General features: G+C 56.3%; 2 protein-coding genes across 4 annotated transcripts in view; both read right to left on the bottom strand.

The window, feature by feature from the left end:
- Positions 1 to 7,211, bottom strand: part of MMP24 (matrix metallopeptidase 24) — a 46,247-nt gene extending 39,036 nt beyond the window's left edge. Inside the window, exons 1-2 of the mRNA XM_082065267.1 lie at positions 7,060 to 7,211; positions 4,873 to 5,021 (exon numbers count right to left, since the gene is read on the bottom strand). Coding sequence (XP_081921393.1) covers positions 4,873 to 5,021; positions 7,060 to 7,158 — 248 coding nt within the window. The 5' untranslated portion in view covers positions 7,159 to 7,211. The remainder of the gene's footprint in view (positions 1 to 4,872; positions 5,022 to 7,059) is intronic.
- A 1,705-nt stretch (positions 7,212 to 8,916) lies between these two features.
- On the bottom strand, positions 8,917 to 21,941 carry LOC309445947 (centrosome-associated protein CEP250-like). 3 transcript variants are annotated; one of them, XM_082065260.1, is made up of 21 exons: positions 21,673 to 21,941; positions 20,873 to 20,929; positions 20,073 to 20,155; positions 19,332 to 19,497; positions 18,975 to 19,081; positions 18,278 to 18,385; positions 17,618 to 17,714; positions 17,066 to 17,164; positions 16,732 to 16,910; positions 16,101 to 16,283; positions 15,021 to 15,165; positions 14,592 to 14,738; positions 14,175 to 14,405; positions 13,252 to 13,445; positions 12,576 to 12,703; positions 12,204 to 12,373; positions 11,550 to 11,729; positions 10,602 to 10,736; positions 9,632 to 9,787; positions 9,123 to 9,230; positions 8,917 to 9,035 (listed from the first exon to the last, which is right to left on the bottom strand). In XM_082065260.1, the coding sequence occupies exons 1-21, from the start codon at positions 21,769 to 21,771 to the stop codon at positions 8,994 to 8,996; spliced, it is 2,814 nt and encodes a 937-aa protein (XP_081921386.1). In that variant the 5' UTR covers positions 21,772 to 21,941; the 3' UTR covers positions 8,917 to 8,993. The 3 variants fall into 3 exon arrangements, with proteins under 3 accessions (XP_081921386.1, XP_081921387.1, XP_081921388.1); XM_082065261.1 differs by having other exon boundaries at positions 9,632 to 9,784; XM_082065262.1 differs by lacking the exon at positions 21,673 to 21,941 and adding an exon at positions 21,090 to 21,332.
- Between the last annotated feature and the right edge of the window lie 1,075 nt (positions 21,942 to 23,016).

The following is a 23,016-nucleotide window of genomic DNA, read 5'->3' as shown; positions in this document are numbered from 1 at the left end:
CCCATCAGCTGCAGCCAGCCAATGATGAGCAGTCCATATGTGCCCACATGCTTGAGCCTAAGCAATATACATCTCATCTACCAGAAATATTAGCCCCACACCTTCAGGATGGGAGCCTCTTCCCACCCGCAGGAGATGGTTTTCAAGACTTCTTTTCAGAACACCTTTTAAATAAAAACCAGACAGACACGTTGCCTCATCCAGCCTCACAAGGACCTTCTTTCACAGCACACACCGTTCGGGAAGCGGAGCAGCCGACCTTTCCTTAGGCCACTTCCTACACCTAAAACCTACGCGGGCTTACAAAGTGCACTCACCCGTCATCTGCTCCCCACCACGAACGGAGCAAATGAGACTTGCTACACATATAGTACCGAACATGACAAGAACCCGAGCTGGGTACATAAAGCCAGCACACATCTTCCCCTCTTACATCACCTTACAGTTATCGGCACGGTACGTCTTTCAGAAGTGTAAGGAAATGTCTTGCCCACACAACTGCTGCCACCTTCAAAGAGAAGCAGCACATCTGAGGTTTGCTTTCAGAAAAGCCATATTAACTCAACCCCAATACACTGTGTTTTTCCAAGTGTCCTTTATTTGTGTTCTTTCGCATTGCTTCTGCCACTCCGCGAGAGAGATGTTCGGCTTAATGTAGCCTAGATATTTCCTGAGTATTTTTTTAAAAAATTCCAGTCACGTGATATGGCACCGAGTTTTTATAGCATAACATTATACAAACCACAGTGTGAATGAGGTTTTCATCTCCTGAGCTACATGAGAGCTACAGTACTCTGAACATCAGCAGGCCCTGATTACAGTCAGAAAATCACCTTCTGTTCTACCTTTACTGGTTATCATCTAGAAGGCAAAAAGTAAGAGGAGAGTGCTACCAAACCATTGCGGTTGTGTGGGACAGGACAGCAGGACTTTCCCAGGCAGTGCCAGCTCTGCTGAGACACCAGCAACACGCCCTCAAGCCCCTCAGACCCCAGGCCCGCTTGAGGGACGGACACCGTCTGCCCCATGCCGAGCGGGCTGCGGCAGATCAGCCCCACAGGGGCAACCGGAGACAGCCCGAACTGCACAGAGACCCAGCCAAGAGCTCATTCCCTCAAAGACAGCCAAGTTCCCTGCCCATGCCGGCCCCGTCCCATGGCGAAGCTGCAATACCAGCACCCTGGGCTTTAGGGGCTTCTTCAGCCAAAGCTGCCAAGGTATCGGTGTTTGCAGAGCTGCCGACAGATTCATGCTATGCACAGCTGCCTAACTCCTCTTTCAACCCATAACACCTGGGTCTGTCTGAATCCCCACATTCTACCACAGTTTGCTCCAGAGCTCAGCTACACACATTCTGAAACAGACCCAGCAATAAAGCCCAACTACCTGGGTAGAGCCGGTACCTGAGTTGTGCTCCTGAGCTTAAGTCAAGCTGGGAATGTTTTCCTGTATCAGTTCCTTGATTCAACGTACTTCCCAGACATAAGGAACCCAGTCTAACCTCATGGGCCAGCTACAAGACCAGCCATCTCTTATTTTCTCAGCAGGGGAGATCTATGGCAAAACAATCACAAAGCTGTAGCTTGCTGCTGTTGATCTTCAGCTGAGCTTTCGGACAGCCATTCTCTACTGAGCAGTTTGGATAACCCCTTTTGTGCTCCAGGGGATTTATAAAAACACATCACATCAGAAACAACCACAAAAGACAATTACTCAACACACAATTCAGATACTTATGGTTTCCTTCCCCCACCCCGCAGCCTTTTTTTTAATTAGCACACCAATAACACAAGTTTATACTTGGCATTAGCAGAAGGACCATGAGCCAGCACTGGGCCCTTGTGGCCAGGAAGCCAATGGTACCTGGGGTGGGTTAGAAGGGGGTGGTCAGTAGGTCAGAGAGGTTCTCCTGCCCCTCTGCTCTGCCCTGGGGAGACCACACCTGGAATATTGTGTCCAGTTGTGGCCCCTCAGTTCCAGCAGGACAGGGAACTGCTGGAGAGAGTCCAGCGCAGCCACCAAGATGCTGAAGGGAGTGGAGCATCTCCCGTGTGAGGAAAGGCTGAGGGAGCTGGGGCTCTGGAGCTGGAGGAGACTGAGGAGCTTTCGAGGTCCCTTCCAATCCCTCCACAAGACTCTGTTAAATCAGGGAAGGTGTCATTCAGTCACCTACTACTGCGCCGGTGGGAGTGGTATCTTCAAACACTGTCATGCATCCCAAGGTCAGTAACCTGCACTACAGACTAAAAACAAAGCACAAGACGCACAAGACACTCCCAACACCAATAAGACTATTGCTCGGCTCTGTCCAGGGCCACATGATTGATTACAACAAACACAGCAGTCATCACTTTTGCTAGACATCAGTGTCCCTTCTCTCCAGCACGCTCCCAGGACCATCGCCTTGCCCAGCTGCCAAACAAAATTACAACTCCACCCGCCAGCTGCGGGCAGGCACCAAGTTTGCCAAGGCACTGGCAGCTGCAGGACACGAGGAGGCTGCTCTACTTATTCTCCCCTGCTCTCCTTACAAGCCTGTACCTCGGGGCAGCCTCTGCTGAACACATTCCCACCCCACAGGTCCCAGTAAGCAATACCAACGGTGTTGCTCCTTCCCATTCCCCACTCCCACCGGCAGCTCCTGCATGGTGGCTTTCACACTCTCAGGTACCACTCTTGGAGAACACGCTCGGGGATTGGGGACACATGGGGAAGGAGATGAAAAACTTCAGGCTTCTATAATAAGTGTAAACAGAATATGCAGAATTTGTTGCCTAACAAAGAAACCATAGAAAACAGTAACTTCGCACTCTGACTGATTCTATAGTCACTTTACAGGGACAGAGGTTATGACACTGACAGAAGAAACGGAAAAATTCATAACTGCAATCTCAAAACTCGTAACACAGACTGTATTAACAGCTTAGCAAACGCCTGAGTACTCCACTCCCGAGCTCTCAGAGCCTGCCTGCCGTGCCAGCTCTGCTCCTCTTGCTCAGCTTCCACAACCAGGGCTGGGGGATGGCCCAGCACGGCCCAGCCACACGTGCCCCTCAACTCAAAACATAGGCTCGCTGCTAACAGCATTTAGGACCTGCTTTTCCTTTCACAGAATTTCTGGGTAGTTACTCCTGCCTTACAACATAGGGACCTCCTGAATCAGGACAGAGGGAGGTAGAGCACAGCACACCCACGCTGGGTCGCAGCTGAGGTTCCAAGCCTTTGGAGAGTGGAGTTTCCAAAGAGGTACCATTCAGGTCTTTCACCCAGGTCTTTGGGTGTTCCCGCACCAATCAAGCCCTGCCCTTATATAAACTCGGTAAAATGTGGGCAACACCTTCATTTCCACCAGAAAAATCCTTTTACTTACTAAAGCAGGGACTCCCAAATGCAGTTTGCTCCCATCGCCCACAGGGCAGCAGGCCCTAACTTTCAAACTAGCCCCCCAATGCCACGGCCCCTTCTTCCCCCAGCCCCTTCCAACTCACACGCATCCCACCCGCAAGCTTCCGCACACAACTGCGCATACACAACCTTGCTCTCTGGTTCTGCTTCAGCATTCACTTACAAACTGTGCTACTAAGGGCACAGAGATCCCAGATGGAAAATCCCCACCTTTAAAAAACATTTCATTTTCAACTCATTTGGAAAGCAAACAAACAGGATTTTCTCTGTCCCTCAATGGAGAGCAAGGGGCTTGTCCTGTGAGCTAAATGAGTGTGCTCCCAGTCCAGGATGATCCTCTCCTGCCTAATTCACTCATTTCTTCTGTTTCTCCCTCTTCTTGTAGTCTGGAAGGCACACAACCAAACCCCTTTGTCCTGCCCACTACTTGGTTACTTGATGCCCCCTTCTTTAGTGCTACTGTGTCCCTTTTGCCAGCGAGTGCTACAACAGGAGAGACGAACTCGGCAGAGCACACTCTAAAAGGATCTGTTGATGCAATAAGAAAAGGTCAAGGGAAAACTCTCAGGCAGCGCCTAAACAAGTCCTATTATTTGTGCTTTCTTTTGTTGCTCACCACGAGATGCTTCTTTCCCCCAGAATTAGTAAGACCTTATCTGCGTTCTGCTTTAGTCAACGGATGCTGCCCTAGTCCAGACCAGCAGCAGATTCAGTCAATACACAACATCCAGTCAAGCGGATGATGGGGACCAGCAGCAACAAACTGCTCCCACCCCCGACACAACAGGGTTCCCACCCAAACCACAGGCTGAAGAGCAGGCTGAAGGCAACAGCCTTCAAAGAATGAAGCCGCTCCAGCCCAGGCGATTTAGACCGATGCTTCCATGCTGTCAAGACGCTGATCGCAAACAACAAATAACACATGGTCAGCGTACAGCAGAGAACATCTGATGTCCAACAAATGGCAACTACTGACAGCTAACTAGTCTTGGCTATCGCCATCAGACTACAACTCACTTCAAATTGGAACTGTAGATCTCCACAAACAGCACCTATGGAGACCCACGATTCCAGTTAATTACTAAATACACTAGAAGCCATTTCTGAAGCCAGATTTTCACCTAAATCCAGACAGAGATGGAAATAAAGGAAACGCTCAATGTTCTCTGCTTTCAGAAACTCACAGGATTCACACTTTGCTGTGCATGATCAGCAGGGATCTATGTACAAAAAACAACATTTAGCAGGAGCTTCTCCTCACGCTTGCAAACAGTACTATTGGCAAAAAGAAAAGGTGGAGTTGTCCCAATGTTTTTGTTAGGGGTACCTTTCTGTAACCAAGACTTCTCTGGCTGAGTCAGTCAAATATATCCCTTTTGAGGACTTCTTATAGCTGGAATAATAACTCAGGTAATGTGACAATGTGTTAAGAAAGGGAAAGACAAAATTAGCCTACGTTACTCTTACTCAATAGTTGTCTGGTCCAAAACTCCTGTTACTGGGATCCCATAAAACTGCTGCATAGTGGCAACTGCGGACTGCATGGCTTTTCCCGACTGCAAGGCAGACGTCTGGCTGTCAGATGGAACTAAGTAGCCGTAAGTTTTTAACCAAACCTGTAAAACAGAGAAACAGATGGTGAGATGCCACAGTAAGTTTCCAAGTTAACAGATCAAAACATTTCCTCAAAAGAAAAAGTGACTACCTAGCCCCCAAAAAATTAATCTACCTCTCTTTTTTTTTTTTTTAATTATGTTTGGTAATATCATCTGATCCCTAGGGAGGGTTGAAGACCCAGCTTAATATCACCTTGTCCTGACAGGACAAAGCAGACCTGCCAATTCAAAATAGTCATCATCCCTACTGAGTAACTGGGGCAGGCTTAGGTCTCTGGAGCACCAGAGATGCCCAGGGAGCTCTGTCCTTGTTCCAGAGACCCCCTGCGCACCCTGTCACCTGCGCACCCTGTCACCTTGCTGTCACCAGACCCCTCAGCCCCCACAGGTCACATTCCCCAGAACCCACTGCCCACCCACTGCCTGCTGCTGCTCTGAACCATCACCCCAAGCAAACGGCTCAACCCGGGTGGTCTCTGCAAACACAGGTTCAGCTTTATGCTTGCACTGAGCACAGGAGCATTTCTTTAAAAAAATATATTAAAAAAAAGCACCACCAAAAAACACACTCAGAAAGTTTTCAGGGACTCTGGTTAGGCGGATTTTTTTTTTCTCTACTAATAGCAGTTATCTAGCAAATTGTCAGAACAGGAAAAGAGCCAACTCTCCTCAAGGAGCTTTGTCCCTTTTCCCCACCTCCCCCCCAAAATGCAGCCTTAGAAAAAAACACATGTCAAACTTGTCAAAATGCTAAGGACAGCATTTTCAAAAACACACATCAATTCAGGGGTTTTTTTCTTTCCCCCTCTCACTTTGATACCAGAAGAAAAAGGAATATTAATTCACCATCAAGTGCAAACGCCAATAACACTTGAATGAAGGCTTGCTTTCAGAAACTTTCCACCAAATCCTTTCACACACACACACCTCAGTGTTTCTTCTGGCCAGCACCCCAGCCCTCTGATTCAACACTTAGACCAAGGATTACTATGAGATCAACAGATATCCCATAAGCTTTTTCCAGCCACGAGGACAATCCCATCTGACCCACGGGACAGAGTCCTCAGCACACAAGCGCTGCTGGATCACCTGGTTGCTCAGAGGGAGAGGAGATGAACGCCGCCCCTTAACCCAACGGGGCAGCGGGAAAGGGGCTCAGGTCAGGGGAGCACAAGAGGGAGAACAATCCCCATTTCTTCATGGCAACAAGAAGATACCAGAATCCATTGGGAAGAGAGAAAGGTCTTGCTTCCGCAGCAAGAGAACAAAGGCATAAGACAGTATCTGGGCCAGGCATGTTAAAGTTCACACACGGCGCCATTCAACATGGACATCAGCAATGGCTCCAGGCAAAGCCAAGCTGCAAACCTGCCTGGAGACTGGACATTTGTTACCGCTGCCTTGGCACCTCGCGTTGGGCTCTGACAAGCACAGCGCTGGAACACCTGAACCGCCCGTCTGACCAAAGTGTGCTGCCTCTGAGCAGCCAGGGCAGAGCTCAGCAACCAAAACAGCTCTGAGAGGGACTGCCGCCAACCACCCCCTGCTCCTCCCGGCCGGACTCGGACAGGACAGCGGGCAGGGGACGGGGACGCCGGGGCAGGGGACGGGGACGCCGGGGCAGGGGACGGGGACGCCGGGCGACGTCCGCACAGGCACCGCGAGCGGCTCCTCCCGGAGGCCGGTGCTCCCCGCACACGGGGTCCCGCCTGCCCCGGCACAGGCCGGGGAGCTGCCAGCGACATGGCCGCGCACCCTCAGCCCAGCCCGGCAGCGGAAAACGAGCCCGGCCGCTCCGGCAGCGGCTCGAGGCCCTACGGGGGGTGCCCGAGGGCTCCTGGCAGGCAGCAGCGCCCGGGCGCGGAGGAGCCGGGGAGCGCTGCCCTCCCCGCTCCCCAGCCCGCCCCCGGGCCAACGCACCGCGCAGCCCGGCCCCGCGCTTCCCGGGCCCCGGTACCCCCGTCCCAGCTCCGGCAGCAGCGGCCTCCCCACCCCACAGAGCCGCCCGGGCCGGCCCCAGCGCCGCTCGCACACCTACCCGGCCCGGGCTGGTGTCGGCGGCGGCGCGGAGCAGCGCGCAGAGCAGCGGCAGCAGCGAGCCCGCCGCGGCCAGGCCCCGGCGCCGCCTGGGCGCCATGGCAGCGCTGGGGCTCGGGCAGCGCTGGGGCTCCGGCAGCGCTCCGGCCCAGCGGCGCGGGCTGCGGCTGCGCGCGGGAGCCGGAAGGGGAAGAGCCGCCGCGCCGCCTCTTCCTCCGCCGGGCGCCGCTGCTCTGCCGGGGGTCCGGCACCGGGGAGCTGTACCGGGCGGATTCCCCCGCGGGACGGGCTGGCAGCCGGGCCCAGCAGCCCCGGGCCGCGCCCCTCTGCGCTTGTTCCCCTTCCCCGCCTCTGACTGCGGGCAGGGAGAGGCGGCGGGGCCGGCAATGGCCCCGGCCCGCGGCGGCACAGAGCAGGAGGGCCGAGGCCTTTCCCTGCGGCCGCTCCTCTCACCGCGGGCTCGTTTCGTGCTCCAAAGCTCCCGCCAAGGCTGCCCGGCGCGGGCTGGAGCAGCCTGGGGATCATCACACGTGTGTGCGGGAGCCCAGCGACGCTGCTTTGGGCAGCTGGTGGCTCATTGGCACCTTTTGTGCCCCGTGTCCCTCACACCCTGGGCTGGGGGAGCAGAGGGGCGGGACCCCGGTCACACACAGGGTCCTCAGCCAACGAGGTGCCCCACCCCAGAGAAGCTTCTAGACCGTGTCCATAAATGACTGGGGTATAAAACAGGACCCCGCTCCCCCGTGGAGTGACCGTCTGGCTGCCGTGGGGAAGGTCGGATTGCCACCTCGGGCAGGGATGCTGCCTGAGGAGACTTCCCGGCACTGAGAGCCCTCCCCGGTCCTTGGTGAATGGTTGTTTTTCCTCGAGGGAGCCCCTGACAAGCGCTTGTTTGGGGTGCAGGCTCCCTGTGAGTAGGGCTGGGCCTGCCCCTGCTCTGGCCATGTGCTGATGATGGCCCCGATGCTCTGTGGAACCGGCTCTTGCGCAATGTCCCTGGAGTGCTGGTGGGTTTGAGATTCCCTCCCCTCCAGCTTATATTGGATTCTGTCATTTGGTTTCAACAATTTCTTCCCCAAAGGGCTGTGGGGCATTGGAACAGGCTGCCCAGGGCAGTGCTGGAGTCACCATCCCTGGAGGGGTTCAATGAACATGGAGATGTGGCGCTTAGGGACATGGTTTAGTGGTGGACTTGGCAGTGCTGGGTTAGCAGTTGGACTTGAGGATCTTAAACATCTTTTTTCCAGCCTTGATGATTCTATTCTACTCCATTCTATATGGATCAGGTTGCTTCGAGCACCATGAAATCTCACCTTGAATGTCTCCAGGGATGGGGCATCTACCACCTCTCTGGGAAACTGCCAGTATTTTACCACCCTCATTCTAAAACATTCCCTTCCTTGTATCTAGTCTAGATCTCCCCTCTTTGGTTTAAAACCATCACCCTTGCCCTGAGAAAGAAAAGAGGAGAAAAGGAGCTCCCGGGGCAGAGAAACGCAGAGCCCGGCGCCCAGGGCACACGGAGCGCCGTGCTGGGTACCCAGAGGCAGCTCTACAGAAATTCACTTCACTAGAGCTGCGTGTTCGGGAAAAGAGACAGAGGAGTCAAACCAAAAGAAAAACTTTATTCAACTAAAGGGAAGAGTCCACCGGGCATATCCCTGTGGGGTCTCTTCCAAAACGTGGGGGACGCAGCCCCCGTTGACCCCAGTTCCCCAGCCCTCGCTCCCGGCCGCAATGATCCCTCCTCCTTTCCCCATGGGCTGAGGTACTCGGAGGGTACAACCTTTCCGATCCGCCTGCTCCCCATCTCCCCACCCACCCCCCCTCACTGTCTCTCCACCCACCCCCCCCAAGTCCCCCCACTAGCTGGTGGTTAAAATTCACTTCCTTCATCTCCCTTCATCACTTCTTCATCCCCCTGGAGTCCTGCTTCTATTTTGGTGCTTGCACCAGCTGTGTCTCCAGGAGGGCCACCTGAAAGAGGCAAAAGGCCACTGGGATTTGCCATCGTTCCTCCCTATGGCCAGACCCTCCTGCCACCCAGTGCGATTCTGTTCTCACCTGTCTAGAAGCCGGCACCTCCCGCTGGTCAGAGAGAGACAATCCGCACGCATCTGGCAGCGACCGACCACGGCAACATCTCTTCAGCCTCCTCCGTTCACGTTCCACCTGCACGTTGGGGAGGAGAAAGGGTCACAGACTCGGGCCACCAAACAAGGAGCAGAAAGACCCCTGCACATCAGGGCAAGGAGATTTCTGCTCACAGACTGTCACTTGCACCTGAGAACGTTGGGGCAAAAGGCACTCGAAGCAGAATATGGAGGAGAAAGGGCAAGAGAGAGTCCAGTGTGTGTGGATGGGGACACTGGGGCAAGAAGGGGGGTACCCCAGTGAATGTGCATTTGTGAAGGCAACGGGTGCCAGAAGGGAGAGAAAACAGACAGTGAGTGTCCACAGGGGGAGGGGGAGAGGGCAGGACACCAGCAGAGGACTCCAAAGTGCTGTCTGGGAAACGTGTGGTGTTCCAGAGCACCGGGAGGCTTTGCAGAGGCAGGGAAAGCCTGTTTTACCAGCTCCAGGGTCCTCCTGAGCTCAGCGTTGTATTGCTTCAGCTCCGTCTTCTCCAGTTCCAGCCTCGCCACTGCTCCCTGCAGACACTCCAGCCGCTGCGACAGGCGTCTCTTCTCTGAGAGCCAGGAGAGCCGCTCCCCTTCTGCAGCAGCCTGCTGGGGGTTCAGAGAGGAGATGGTGGAGCTGCTGCCACACGCAGGTTACAAGGGCCAGAATGAACAAGCCGGGGAGAGTGAGCGGGCTCAGGACCGGACAGGGCCAAGTCCCTTCTTCTCCCCCTGGGCCACAGCCCAAAACAGCCCCAAACTCTCTTCCCAGGGCCCCCCTCCAGATCACCTGGGAGAAATCCACACTCTTGCCTTCCTGCTTTTGGGGCTGTGGCACAAGTACATCTGGAATGGCAATGAAGCCTTTAACCGGATCATGCAACAGTACCAATTCCATTATTTTTAATACAGCAGAAAAGCTGTTCCTAGAAATCTCCATCTCTGAAAGCATCCTCTAAGCACCATCGGTGTTGCTGCTGTTCAGCCATCGGTATAAATCTGTACCGAGTTCCGTACATTAGTGTGGTCAACCGTGCCCTTTCCTTGCCGTGGCAAATCCTCCCCAGGACACGCTGGCCAAGCTTGGCCAGCCAGGAGAGAACCAATGAAGGGAGGAAGGGAAGAAAGAAAAGAAAGAAAAAACCCAACAGTTCATTTCCCATTTTGGGGGGGTTTGTTCGGCCCTCTACTATGTGGAGTTTTCGTGGCACCATCCTCTAGAACCCCACTGTTTGCCCTTGAAGGAGTAATGGCCAGATCACACTCTGTCATTCTGTGTTTGAAATCAGGACTAGTTTTCCCCTGGCAGGCATGCACTCCACCACTGCCCTGGGCAGCCTGTTCCAGTGCCTCTCAGCCCCTCTCAGCTCACGCCCCGTTGCCAGCGGCCTGTTCCTTCAACACCCCAACCAGGCAGACTCACCTGCCCCTTCTCTCGCTGCTCTGTCATCTGCTGCCTGAGCTGCTCTACCCGCTGGCAGGCGTCTGTGAGCTCTCCCTGAGTCTGGAGGAGCGTCTCCAGTAAAGAATTCTTCTCACGCTCCTTTTCCAGCGCGGCCTGCACAGAAATAAAGAGCAGACGGGTTTAAACTTCCCTCACAAAAGGTCTGTGCCAAGACTCCAAGGCCGACGGGCTCACACGTTCTCCAGGCGCTGTGCTGCTGCTCTCCTGGGTCATTCTCTGCCCACGGGGAGACGCGGCTTCCTAAGGGACATGGGCAGGATAAACAGGGGCCCTCCGGGACTGAATCCACAACAAACTCTTAGTCAGCTCACAGGAAAACATGTGGCTCACTCTGCACACAGGACCTTGGGCAGGACACAAGCGCTGCCAGTAGAGGACGGGGTTGCTCTGGCACAGCAGAGCTGGGCACAAAACAGCTCACCAGCCAGGGACTGAAAACACAGCCCAGAAGACACCTCTGTCCTACTGCTCCAAAATCTTTCACAGGACTCTTTAAAAAGGTTTTTCGTTTGTCAGCAATCCTGCTGCGCCCCTCCCTGTCCCCCCAAACACAAACCCCATCCTCGTGGGGATTCAGTCCTACAAACTGTAACGGACATGAGGCTATGAACACCTACCAGTAAAAATCAAAAGAGGACTGTTAAGAGAGCAGTGAAGTTATTCTGAGGTAACTCTTACAAAACCAGAACCCACGAGCAGCACAACAATCTAAAACCAAAGGTCACATTTCTGTCTGGCTTCCCATGAGAGGTCTCGTCCCCAGTCCCAGCGCTGGCCCTGCACGCCTTTCACCTCCCCAAATTCAGTGCAGGAAACACGTAGGGATGCTCCACACAGCCCCAGCCCCAGCCATCTCCCACAGCTCCAGCCTCGCAAAAACACACCGATTCTCCCTTCAGCCTTTACCTCTCGCTCAGCATTTTCACGTCTGGTTTGTTCCTCTTGTTGTTGAGCTTGCATGGCAGCAACTTTCTGCTCCATGTCCAACAGCTGCTCCTCGTGCTCCCGCTCTGTCTCTGCCTTCTCCTGTTGCCATCGCTCCAGCAGCTCCTGCAGCTCTGACTGGTGCCCTTCCCGCGCGCGTGCCTGAGGACGGGAGGAAAACACTGCAGGATGGAGCCCCAGCCAAGCTCCTCAAAACATGGGAAGCTTCACCCTCCTTTGGGGTTCAGGCCCAAAGAAAACCCCTCTGTCCACCGAGAAAGGGCAGCAAGAAAGGAACAAAGTTCCCATGACTGCAGCTGGCAGGAGGGTCAGGACTCTGCCCCATGGGAGACGGGAGGCTGGTAAGAGCCCCCCTGTGCTGCCACGCTCTGGGTGGGACCCCCAACCTGCCCTTGAACTCATCTCACGCCCACGCTCAATCTGTGGCTGCATTTCCTGTCCCAGCACAGTCCTGTGGGCTCCACGTGCCTTCGAGTACGAGCCATCGGCTCTGCTGCGGGCCTGGCAACGTGTGGCCTGCGACACGCGGTTGCTGCCATTTCACACCTCGGGCTGTTGTGCTAAAGCCAGCCCACCAAGCTTGCTTGAGGAATTAAAACGCCTCTTCTTTCCTACCAGGTCTTGCAGAAGCCTCTGTATTTCTGCTTCGTGATCGCTCTGCCGAAGTCTGAGGGTGTCGTCATGCTGCTGTTCTCTCCGCAAGAGCTGTTGTGCCGCGTTCTCCCGTTCCTGCCTCAGGAGAGATCTCTCTGCTTCCAGCTCACGTTGAAGACACTTCACTTCCCCTGCAAACCCCACAAATGGCAAGAGTCAGAGTCTACCCAGACCCTGGTTCTGGCCTTACTGACCTTCAGCCCTTGGAGTTTCAGTGCTGGAGGGGTCTGTTCCAGCTCCTTCACTCCTCACAAGCACTGCGGACAGAGAGCTGGTTTTATACCATCTTGTCTAGGCAGGGGATCACCAGAAACAAATCACATGGGGCATCACCTTGTATCACCTCCTTGGCCTGCGTGACGGTGTGAAGTCGCATCTCCAGCTGACTCCGGGCGATCTCCAGCTGGGATACGCGCTGCTGAGCCTCGAACAGGCTGCGCTCCAGGGTCTCCTTCACCGGCCTGCAGGTTGTGGACAGGAGAGAAATGAGCTTCTTGCTCCTGACACCCACAGGGAGGGATCCCAGTGACAAGTGGTTCAAGTTCCCTGCCCCTCAGAACGGAAAAGGGGTTGCATGGACACCCGTGTACAGAAAGCATATTTCTACCATTTAAAATAGCAACGCGGGCCCCTCCGAGGGAACGCCCAGGCTTTCCTTAGGACCCAGCGTAACACAGCAAGCCCAGCCGAATTTCATCTCGACAGCCAAATCTGAAATGGCTGCTGCCTGATGGATGGCACACAGGTAGCAGTTTTCCTGACAACGGCTGTGCCAGCCAGCAAAAGCCCAACCTCTGCTCACAGGTGCATCCCATCAGCACTTCCAATTGCTCTGCAGGGGGACACCAGAAGAGGGTTTTTTTCCCCTCAAGATTCTTCCCTGTTCTGTCCCTGGAAGGTGAGAACATCCGCAAAGCACAGAGGACGCAAGAAAGCCCCGTGCAATGCTGACCAGCTCTGTAATTCCCGACAGCGAGTCACGTCCTGCCCAGGGTTCCTCCCCCTTTACCTGGCCTCTGCCAGCTGCTCGGAAAGGCCTTGTCTGTCCCGCTCCACGGCTGCCAGGCGCAGCTCCAGGGCAGCCTTCTCCTGCACCAGCACCTCCTTCTCTGCGGACACCTTGGCCAGTGCGAGCCCTTGGCGAGAGGACTCCTGGCGCAACTGCTCCAGAGCAGTGCTGGCCGACTCTTGCTGCCGGGACACCTGGAACGGGACAAACCGCAGCTGGAGCCCTTTCTGTGCAGCTGTGTGCGGAGCAGCCAGCGCCGCTGGCCAGCGGGCGGGAGGAGCAAGAGCTCCTGTCCCGGGGGCTCCAAGTGTGAGAGCAGCTGCTGGTCCCGCACCCAGAGCCTGGGCTGCCAAAAGGCGCTGGCCCCGCTCACTGGCAAGTGATGTGCAAGGCCAGACTGGGCTGCCTGGGACCAGCTGTGGCCTCCCCAGTGCCCAGTGCAGGGGACGGTCACTGCCCTGCTCCTGCTGGCCACACCAGTGCTGGGACAAGCCAGGCTGCTCTTGGCCTTCTTGGCCACCTGGGCACAGGCCGGCTCATGTTCAGCCGCTGCCGACTGGATTCTGCCTCAGAACAAGGATTCAGAGCTACACAGTTTGTTTCTTTTGCCACAGGTGACAGGAGTCGCCTCGCTCTGATCCACAGACAACACAATCACCTCTTTGCAGCTCAGCAAAAGCCACAGAAAAGGCCAACACAGACCAGAGGATTACAAGAATCCACAGAAGCAGAGGACAGCGCAGAGAACTGCAGAACTGCTCCGCAAGCCATCAACGCGGTGCCAAAAAGAAGGGAACAAACCCCCTGCCCTCCAGGGCTACCGAGTGTCTCCTTGACACAAACCCTGCAGCAGCCAGCAGACACAGCTTCACTCAGCCAAGCAGCCAATCGCCCACCCACAAGCACCAGCTTTTTGGTCTCACCTCACTGAGCTGCTCTTGGGTTTCCTCCTTCTCCTCTGCCAGTCTCCTCAGCTGCACCCGCAGCCCCTCCTGCTGCTCCTCTGCTTCCTGCAGCAGCTGCTCCAGCGCGGCTTTCTCTGCACAGAGCTCTGCCTTGGTTCTTTCACACCAGCTCAGCTGCTCCTGCTCACAGACTCTTGCTCTCTCCAGCTTGGCCACTTTCTCTGACACAACCTCATTCTCTTGCTCCAGCTACAACCACAGAAGCAGAGAGCACATCAAAGACAGGAACATTTCCTAGGAGGGAGCTTTGGCTTGGACAGGACAAGGAACAACATCTGCACAGCCAGCCAGTCCTACTGCTGGAAGGCAAGGAGGCTGAGAAGCAGCAGCAGCTGGAGACAAACAGCTGGCAAGAGCTTTGGCAACTCTGCTCACCTGCAGCACAAGGTTGTTCAGCTGCACTTTCTCCACTGCAAGAGCTTCATTGATACTGCTCATGTTGGCTGCTGCAGCACGGAGATCAGCTATTTCAACACTCAGGCTCTTCTGAGTCCTGGTCAACTCTGCCACCGACTGCTCGGCCTGCAGAGACAAAAGAACAACGTGACAACAAGGGCAGGAACATCCCTGACTCCCAGCAGCAAGTCCCCATCCCCTGGGAGTCTCTGACACGCGCCCAGCTCACGCTCCCAATGAGCACATGGGGACTGAACACCCCAAACAGCCTGTGTGCTCTGATCCCCATTTCCCAAGAAGGACAACAACGGTTTCCCTGTCTTCTCCTGCCAGGAACAGCACCTGTGCTGGCCCTGCTGTCACAGCTCCCTCTCCCACAGGTGCTCCCTAGGAATAAGATGACCGCACCTTCTCCAGGGCTGTTGTCAGCTCGTGTTTCTCTTGCTCCAGCAGATCCCTCTGTAGCTGCGACTCCTCCAGCGTCTCTCTCACCACTACCAGCTCACTCTGCAATAATGAATGTTTTCCTTCGAGTGCAGCAAAGTCCTTCAGCCTGGGAGACGGGGAAAGACAAACAAGTTCTTAATCTAAAAGCACTGTCATCTCCAAACCAAGAGTACCTACTATGTCCAGATATGGCAGTTGGAGGGATTTCCAACAGCTTTCTATTTACACCTAAGGAACGCTGGAATTTCCTGCCTAGAGCCACATCACTCTTTGCCATTGATGTGGGTGAAACATTTGTCACTGAGAAAGTAAAACAAGCTTCCAGAAATCAGAGAACCTTTCCAAGCGGCTCAGGTATTCTCAACAACTTCCTGCCTGTTAGTTCTCTCCCCGCTCCTAGATCCATTGGATATAAGACTTGCCAAAGTTCTTTTTTGGGTAAAAGAGACTTCTGAAGTCCAGATTAATGTTCCCACAATTACTCTTGTCTTCAGCAGTGACACAATGAAAGAGTCTGCAGGCTGTTGAGGAGGAGATGTGTATGAATTTCCAACCCAGCAGTCACAGGGTCACAGGACGGCTCAGGCTGGCAGGGATCCCCGAGCCCTTGGCCCAGTCTCCAGCTCAGAGCAGCTGGTCCAGCTGTGGCATCAGTCCAGGTTGTTCAAGGCTCTGACCAGTTGGGTCTTTCCAAGTTTCCAGGGATGGAATCTGGACAACCGCTCTGAGCAACCTGTTCTGCTGCATGATTGTCCTCACGGTTCAGTTTTCTGTTCTCCTTAAACTCAGCCTGACCCTCTCTTGTTTCAGCTTATGCCTGTCACCAACCTCTCTGCGCAGGCTGGGAATGATTTCTGTGAAGCTCTCGCACAAAGCACACGCGGGCGGCTCTGCTGGGTGGCAGCAGGCAGCCAGCCCTGCCCGCGGGCTCCCTTCACCCTCTGTGCTGCAAATGACGAGCAGGCACAACTCAGCCTTGTGCGCTGGGCTCCTGAGCTCCAGCCATGCCCACCCCTGCCCAGAGAAAGCTCGAACGCTCACAGCAGCTCCTGCTCACGACGCGCTCTCTCCATCGCCTGTTGCTGCTCCACCCTGTCCCCCTGGGCTGAGTCTTCCTTCAGCTGCAGCTCTGTGTTCCTTTGACGCAGACGCGAGGCTTCTTGCTCCGTTACTTCCAGCTGCTGCTGTAGCTCGTCCCTGGTTCTCTCCAGGTTGGCACAGTCACTGCAGAGACAAGGCTCCGTTACAAGAATGAAGAGGCCGGAAGAGTCACAGATCCCATCTTCCTCATCCCAGGATGGAGCTGTGGGGAGCACGTGGAGGAAGAACTTGCTCTTCCCCTCCCAAGGTGACTGAAGAGGGAAGCAGAAAGGCAGGCGGGCTGCTGCCTCCATCCAGCGAGAAGCGGTGCCTGGGAAAGGGCACCCGAAGAGCAGAATGCAGACGCAGCGTGTCGAGGGAGAGGCGCCTTGTACGCCAGCATCGCTCTGAATCGCCCAGCCAGCCTTGGGAGGCACAGCCGAGCAGGAAAAGCAGTGACAGGAGGATGCTGTGGTGCCAAACAGAGGCACGCACGAGGCGGGGCAGGCAAGTTCTCTGCCCAGAACAGCTCTGAGCTCCCGAACTGGAGGCAGATTGCCTCTAGACTGCAGGAGAAGGAGGAAACACTCACCTTCTGAGCGCTTCCACCAGAGACTGGAGGTGCTGCCGCTGGCTGCTGGACGTGGCGCATTCCTCCTGCAGCTGCTCAAGCCTCTGCTGCAGCTTCCTGCACTTCTCCTCCTGCTGCCTGTGCTGCTGCAGCAGGGAATCGATAGAGTCCTGCCTGGCAGAAAGCTCTTCTTGTAGGGCCTGCAAGCAACGGGCAGGGAAAGAGCACAAACAAGCAGTGAGGAGCAGCCAAGGCGGCTCCAGACAGCCAGGAGAAGCAGCGAGCAGAGAGACGGTTCTGCTGAAGGCAAAAGCTGGGAGGGGGGTGCAGATCAAGGTCCCAGCTCTGCACTCACCTCAGTTATATCTTTTATGAGCTTTTGCAGGGACAGGTTCTCCTCTTTGGCGCTTTTACTCCACAGAACTTCATGTTCTTTCTCTAACCGACCGGCTTCCTGAGAATACAAGACGGAAAGGGTGGGCAGGGCAGAGCTGTTCCCATCCTCAGCGGCACTGCCATGCCCAGAAGCCTCAGCCCTCGGGATTCCAGTACATTCCTTCCCACATCTATTCCACTTCTTCCTCGCTAAAACTAAGAAGAGAAAGACCAACAGCTCGTTTTCATAGACTGCCAGGAAGCTGTCAGTTCAAGGAACTTTGATCCCAAGCACAACAGCCTTGGTGCAGCCCCTGAGGAAGACACCGGAGCTGTCTGCAGCTCCCCTGCCGCTGCTGCGCCTGGACTGACTCCGCCTGTGCCAAACACACAAGGAACATTCTGGCAATGTCGCTGATGTTCCCCTAAAGGTGACATCTCTACCACTCCTCCTGCTGAGGAAACCACACCTGTGTGTGCTACGGCTGGGGAGCAAACACTGGGCTGTCTCCCAGATCAAGGGAAAACGCACCAGAATCTCCACGGTGTTGTCAGGTGTTTCCATGGGCTTCTCCTTCTCCTTGTTCTTCTTCTGGGAGGGTACAAGCAAGGCCGAGAGCTCCATCACCCTGAGAAGAGAAGGTCCCCGTGCCACTCCAAAAGCACAGCACACCATCGCCTGGGAAAGAGCTGAGCAGCTCCCAGAGGCACAGCAGACAAAGTTCAACCCAGAAAATACAGCAAAGGCAGCATCCACCTCTACGGGGTAATGAGCTTGAGGGTGCCAAATGGCACTTCTTGCCACAAAGGAACCGTCAGCACAGAGGAGCTACGCTGCTTATGATGCTCCTGTGCACATTCCTCCCAACTGCTTTAGTGCAGCCCTGGGGAGCAACGGGGCTGTACAGAGACAGAGCTCTCTTTATGCTGCTCTCCATTTCTCACCAAGAATCAGCTAACAGCAAAAACACTGTGCTATGCAATCTCTTTGCCAGTCTGGTCTTACTCAGAAGAGCTTCTGTCAGTCTGACGGTTTTTCTGTCCCTTCTGTTTAAAGCAAGAATTTGACCAGGCACAGAAACAGGGCTGTGCAGAATGGGTGTGTTTAAAACGTGAACACAGCTCATCTACGAATCACAGCAGCAGCCACAAAAGATCATGTTGGTAACAGCAAAGTTTAAAACAGCTTCACCTGTCCTGAAGCTCCTTCTTCTCCAGGTCGCCAGAGGTTGGACGGGAGCAGCTCACAAGCACAGCTCCAGAAAGCCTCATGTGCTCTGCCTTCAGCTCGGACAAATCTCTGAAGAAGAATCAAGAAAGAGACCGTGTTCACAGCACCATCTCTATCAGCTCACTCGCTTCTGAAGCGCATCATTGTGCACCGGTCCCAGCTGGCAGGAAAGGTGACACCTTGGCTGGGACGAGCCGCTCATCTGGCACTTTGGGACCAGGACACAGCAGGACAGTTGAGCGATGAGTCTGTGTGATCGTGGAGGATGAGTCTGTTTTCTCCTCAGAGATGAGAAGAAATGTGTGGGACGGCCAGAAGGCCTCAAGGACCTCCAGTGACTCTGACTGACTGTTGCTGCTGCTCTAGCTTATTAACATACCCTCATTCAGTGAGATGTAAGGCAGATTTCTACCGTTCTATTAAAGGGACTGCTCTACGTGCTGCACGCACAGCTGTGGGGAGTCTCTTCCAGCCTGTCCATGTGCCCCTGTGCCTGAGTTAATGTGCCCAAACGTCACCACAGGCAAGTTCATCTGCTCAGGGCCTCGACATTGCCCACAGCCCGAGCCCCTCAGTCTGGTCTGAAAACCCGCATCAAACCAAATCATTCCAAAGACAGCTAAACAGCTTCATGGCTCTGGCCTTCCCTTGTACCCACCGGTCAGTGGCAGTCTTCATCTCCAGGAACTGGCGGCGGAAGGTCACCACCTGCCACCACAGGCTGAGGAGACGCTGATGTTCACCCCTGACGTAGCTGTCGTGCACCTAAACGTGCCAAGACAAAAAGAAATGCCAGTCCAGCCTTCGCCAACACTGCACGAGTCTTTCAGAGAGGAGACGGCGCAACCCCCAGCACCAGGACTCCTCCATCTCCCAGCCCTGTCTTCTGCCCCTCAGCACCAGCACAGCTCAGCAGAGCCACCGCTGCCACACGGCAAGTCCTCGCGGCCAGAAATCAAATCCATTCTCACGCCGCTCTGGCACCACGGCTGACGAGCCCGTAGCCTTTCCTTACCTCGCGCTCACGGCGCCATTCACTCTCCTTCAAGCGCAGCTCCTCCCGGGCCCTCATCCAATCCGCCGTCAGTTTTCCAACATCTTCTTTGAGGGCTGAATTAACCTCACTGGCTTTATCGAGCTGCTCCCGCAGGAGAGCGTTCACTTCTGCCAGATTCTCACACCTGGGAGAGGGAGAAACAGCAGAGAGGTCGCTCAACAACTGCTGCCCACAAGCAGCAGCCCCGGCATTGCCCAGCTCCCTCAACACTGACTTTGTTGTCAGACTCAGAGGCAGCAAAAGCGCTTCCTGGCATTAACTAAGATCTCTCTGGGATGGCCAACTCAGCTGCTTCTCCTGGCTTTAAGCCTTCCATTGCCATCCACAGGTTCGGTTCTCCCCTCCTCTCAACTCTGATGATGCCCACAGTGAACGTCTTGCCTCCCCGCCGTGCTGTCTGATCACTGCATCATCACCTTTCTCTGCCACTGTCCTGAGCCCTCACCTACTGAACCCTGGGGCACCTGAGGCTGGAAAGGGACCTTTGGAGCTCACCCGGAACAACCCCCTGCTCAGAACAGAGCCATTCTGCACACAACACTGTCACTGCACCACAGAAAACACATCATGGACCTTTCTCCCGTCACAGCGGCTCGTCCAGCCGCTTCCCTTGGGGAGAGCAGGTGGCTCTGGCAGGTTTTCCCCCCCCTCCATGAGCATCCAGGATACCGGCTACGAGGGAACGCTTCTTCCTTGTACCTTTGCTGCTCCTCTTCCAGCTGCAGCAGTGCTTTCTCCAGGCTGTGGTCTTCTGTGGCTTCCCACCTGCCAGGGAGGGATCCCTGAGGCAGAAAGGAAAAGATGAGTCAAATTCTTGTGTTCCCTTCACTACTGTCAGCATCCATCGCTCTCCCCTTCATTTGTTGGTATCTCTGGAGCTCGTGGCTTCTTCCAGGCATAACAGTGTCGTGACAGCAGAGAGGAAGGGGAAGGGTGTCCCTGCAGGTGACAGCTCTGCTCAGTCTCCCACTGTTGCACTCTCGCAGCCCGGGACCCTCCGCTCAGGACCACAAGCGCTCACTGGCACTTGAAGCCCAGGAATGCTCTCCTGCTCTCCTACTCTCCCTCTCCCAGGGTTACTTTAGCCGCGATGCAGAAAGAAAAGCACAGAAGAGCCAGCTCTGTGTGCTGAACGCCAGCACTCCCGCCTGCCGAAATGCCGTGTGCCAGACGGTTCTTTTTCAGAGACAGCCCCACAACCTAACAGGCAGTACAGCCCTCTCCTGAGACCAAGCACAGCGCGTTTCCCCAGCAGGAAAGCGCTCTCTCACAAAACTAAAATCCTTCTTGGTGGGGAGTTCTGGACTGGCATTTCTGGGACTACTGGCTGCTCCAAGAATGGCAACTGCACACGCACTGACGGGCAGAATCACAGCGCTTCCCGAAACCCTCAGGTAGCAAAAGCTTGTTTTCCTGTCACTGTCACCCAGGTGAGGTGTTTTTGCCGGCGTTAACGAATGCCACGCGCACTGTCTGTAGGCAGCAGCCTGCACACTCACCCCTCCTGCCTCCACCTGCTGCTCCAGCTCTCGGCACCGAGTCCGGTACTGCAGGACCTGCGTGGATACAGAGAATGAAGATGTGCGATGCAGCTTCTCCCAGACGCGGCTCCTCCCGCATCCCCTTTTCTCTCAGTCTTTGCAGCCCGAGCACAGAACATTTCACGGCGCTGCTGATACAGCAACGAGAAGTCGTGACCATACAGGGAAGCTTCACCTTGTCTGATCTTCAGGCCAGCCAGCCAGGGTTTCTGTCGCACACAGCACTGTCTGCTCACGCTAAGGCAGCGCTGGCCAGCAGAACCTGCCCCGTGGGCACCCGGACCCAGCTCGAGATTCCCAAGGGGAAAGGTCCCCCGGGCCCTGCAGGGAGGGCAGGGAGGGCGTTTCACGTCGCTTCTCAGGCTCCGCCGAGCAGGTCAGCTCTGCCCCAGCCCCGCTCGGCCGCTGCACAACGCGGGTTCTGTGCAGCTGCACAAGAGCCGCCCGGGCCCGTTCGCCGGCCGGGCAGCGGCAGCGAAGGCGGCCAAGGGCTGCCGGGCGGCTCGGGGCTGCCAGCGGGGGAAGCAGCGCCCAGCGCGCCTGGGCGGGCCGGGCGGAGCGGGGCGGCTCCGGGGCCTCCCCCGAGCTCCGCGCTGGGCACCGTCCCGCCCGGGCAGCCCCGGGGAGGAACCCGCTGGGGCCGCGCGTTCGCCCCCGACACCGCCGCGGCCCAGCGCCCTCTCCGGGCGGCGCCGACAGCCCGGCCCCGACAGCCCGGCCCCGGGCAGCTCCCCCGGGCAGGCGCCCCCGCTCCTCACCTTCGCCTGCAGCTTCCGCACCACCAGCGCTTGCCGGTGCTGCGCCTCCTGCGAGCTCTGCAGCCGGCGCCGCAGGGAGTCCTGGCTCGGCGCCGCCATGGCCCCGCTCCCTGCCGGGCCCGCGGCGGGGGCTGCTCCGGGGCGGGCGGAGCGGCTCCCCCTGCCCGCCGGGCGCGACCGGGAGCCGCGGGGCGGGAGAGCCGGGCTGGCTCGGGGCCGCTCTGGGGCAGCGCTTCGCTCCCAGCTGCTCTTCTCGCGGCTCTCCTCGCTTCTCTCTGCTCTCTCGTCTCTGCTCTCTGCTCTCCGGTCGCTCCTGGCCGGGCCCGCCGGGCTGCGTGGTGCTCTGGGCAGCGCTTTGCTCCAGCGAGTCCCGCGCAGGGACCGGTAACGGCCCCGGAGAACGGTGCGGGCAGCACGCGCTGCCGCGGGAGCCCGGGAGAGAAGGAGCGAGGAAACGGTGCCGAGAGCAGCGTGTGGGGTGTGGGGACACTGGGGCACGGAGGGGGCGGCGCAGGGACAGCACAACAGCTCCGTGGGCCGGGGGAGCCGACTGAGCAGCCGGAGCTTTCTGCTAAAGCTCAGACTCGAGCCCGGGACTGGCCCTGGCACAGGAGTTCCAGGCTGGGGCGCAAACCAAACGCACACGGGTGGCATTTGGGAACCTTGTCCTCCCTGTTTTGCAGCATGAACGGGACAGACTGCAAGCAGGTAGAGAAGAGCCTGGATGGGAGAGAAAACTGACTATTCACAGCACCACGTGCTCTCTGAACTAAACTTCACTGCATCACCTCATGAAGAAATACAAGAACCAAACATGACACACGGGGCTCAGTCCCCTTGGCCAGACTAGTCTGTTGCATGAATTCACTTATTCACCCCTCGGGTCAGGAGCTTTCCTGACTTAGAACCCTCACACCTAATCCGTGCTTCACAAGGGTGGCACCCGCGGGCACACGCAGGGCCATGGGGGTACCCAGAGGCAGCAAAGGGCTCAGGCTGCACACCCAGAGGCACACGCAGGGCTCTGGGTCACACCAAAGGGCAAACGGAGGGCCCCAGGAAGCACAGGAAGAGAAACGGAGGCCCTTGGGAGGCACCGAAGGGCTGTTTGGTGGCCCCTCGGTTGCTCCAAAAAGCCCATCCCTGGGGACATGGAAAGGCAAACAGAGACGGCTTGAGGAGACGAGAGGAGGAGTCCCTGGGGAAGATGAAAACCCGAAGGCCGGTCCCTCAGCGGGACAGCGAAAGGCCCAGCGAGGGCCCTGGGTGGGAACCAAAGGGCCATCTGGAGCCTGGAGGGGCCCGGAGAATAAATGCCCAGAACAAGGCGCAGCCTTCAACAGC

This window comes from Streptopelia decaocto (genome assembly GCF_964273445.1).
Source record: "Streptopelia decaocto genome assembly, chromosome: 14".
Classification (NCBI taxonomy): domain Eukaryota; kingdom Metazoa; phylum Chordata; class Aves; order Columbiformes; family Columbidae; genus Streptopelia; species Streptopelia decaocto.
The sequence above is the reverse complement of the archived record's forward strand: the minus strand, read 5'-3'. Positions and strand labels throughout refer to the sequence as shown.

What these genes read in the sequence shown, in the direction of transcription:
- LOC309445947 (XM_082065260.1), bottom strand. Translation starts at nt 21,771, where the DNA reads ATGGCGGCGCCGAGCCAGGACTCCCTGCGGCGCCGGCTGCAGAGCTCG. An exon ending in AAGAAGGAGCTTCAGGACAG is followed by an intron (nt 17,715 to 18,277) that starts GTGAAGCTGTTT and finishes TTCTCTTCTCAG; the next exon opens with GGTGATGGAGCTCTCGGCCT. An exon ending in GGCCAAGGAGGTGATACAAG is followed by an intron (nt 12,374 to 12,575) that starts GTGATGCCCCAT and finishes TGGGGTTTGCAG; the next exon opens with GGGAAGTGAAGTGTCTTCAA.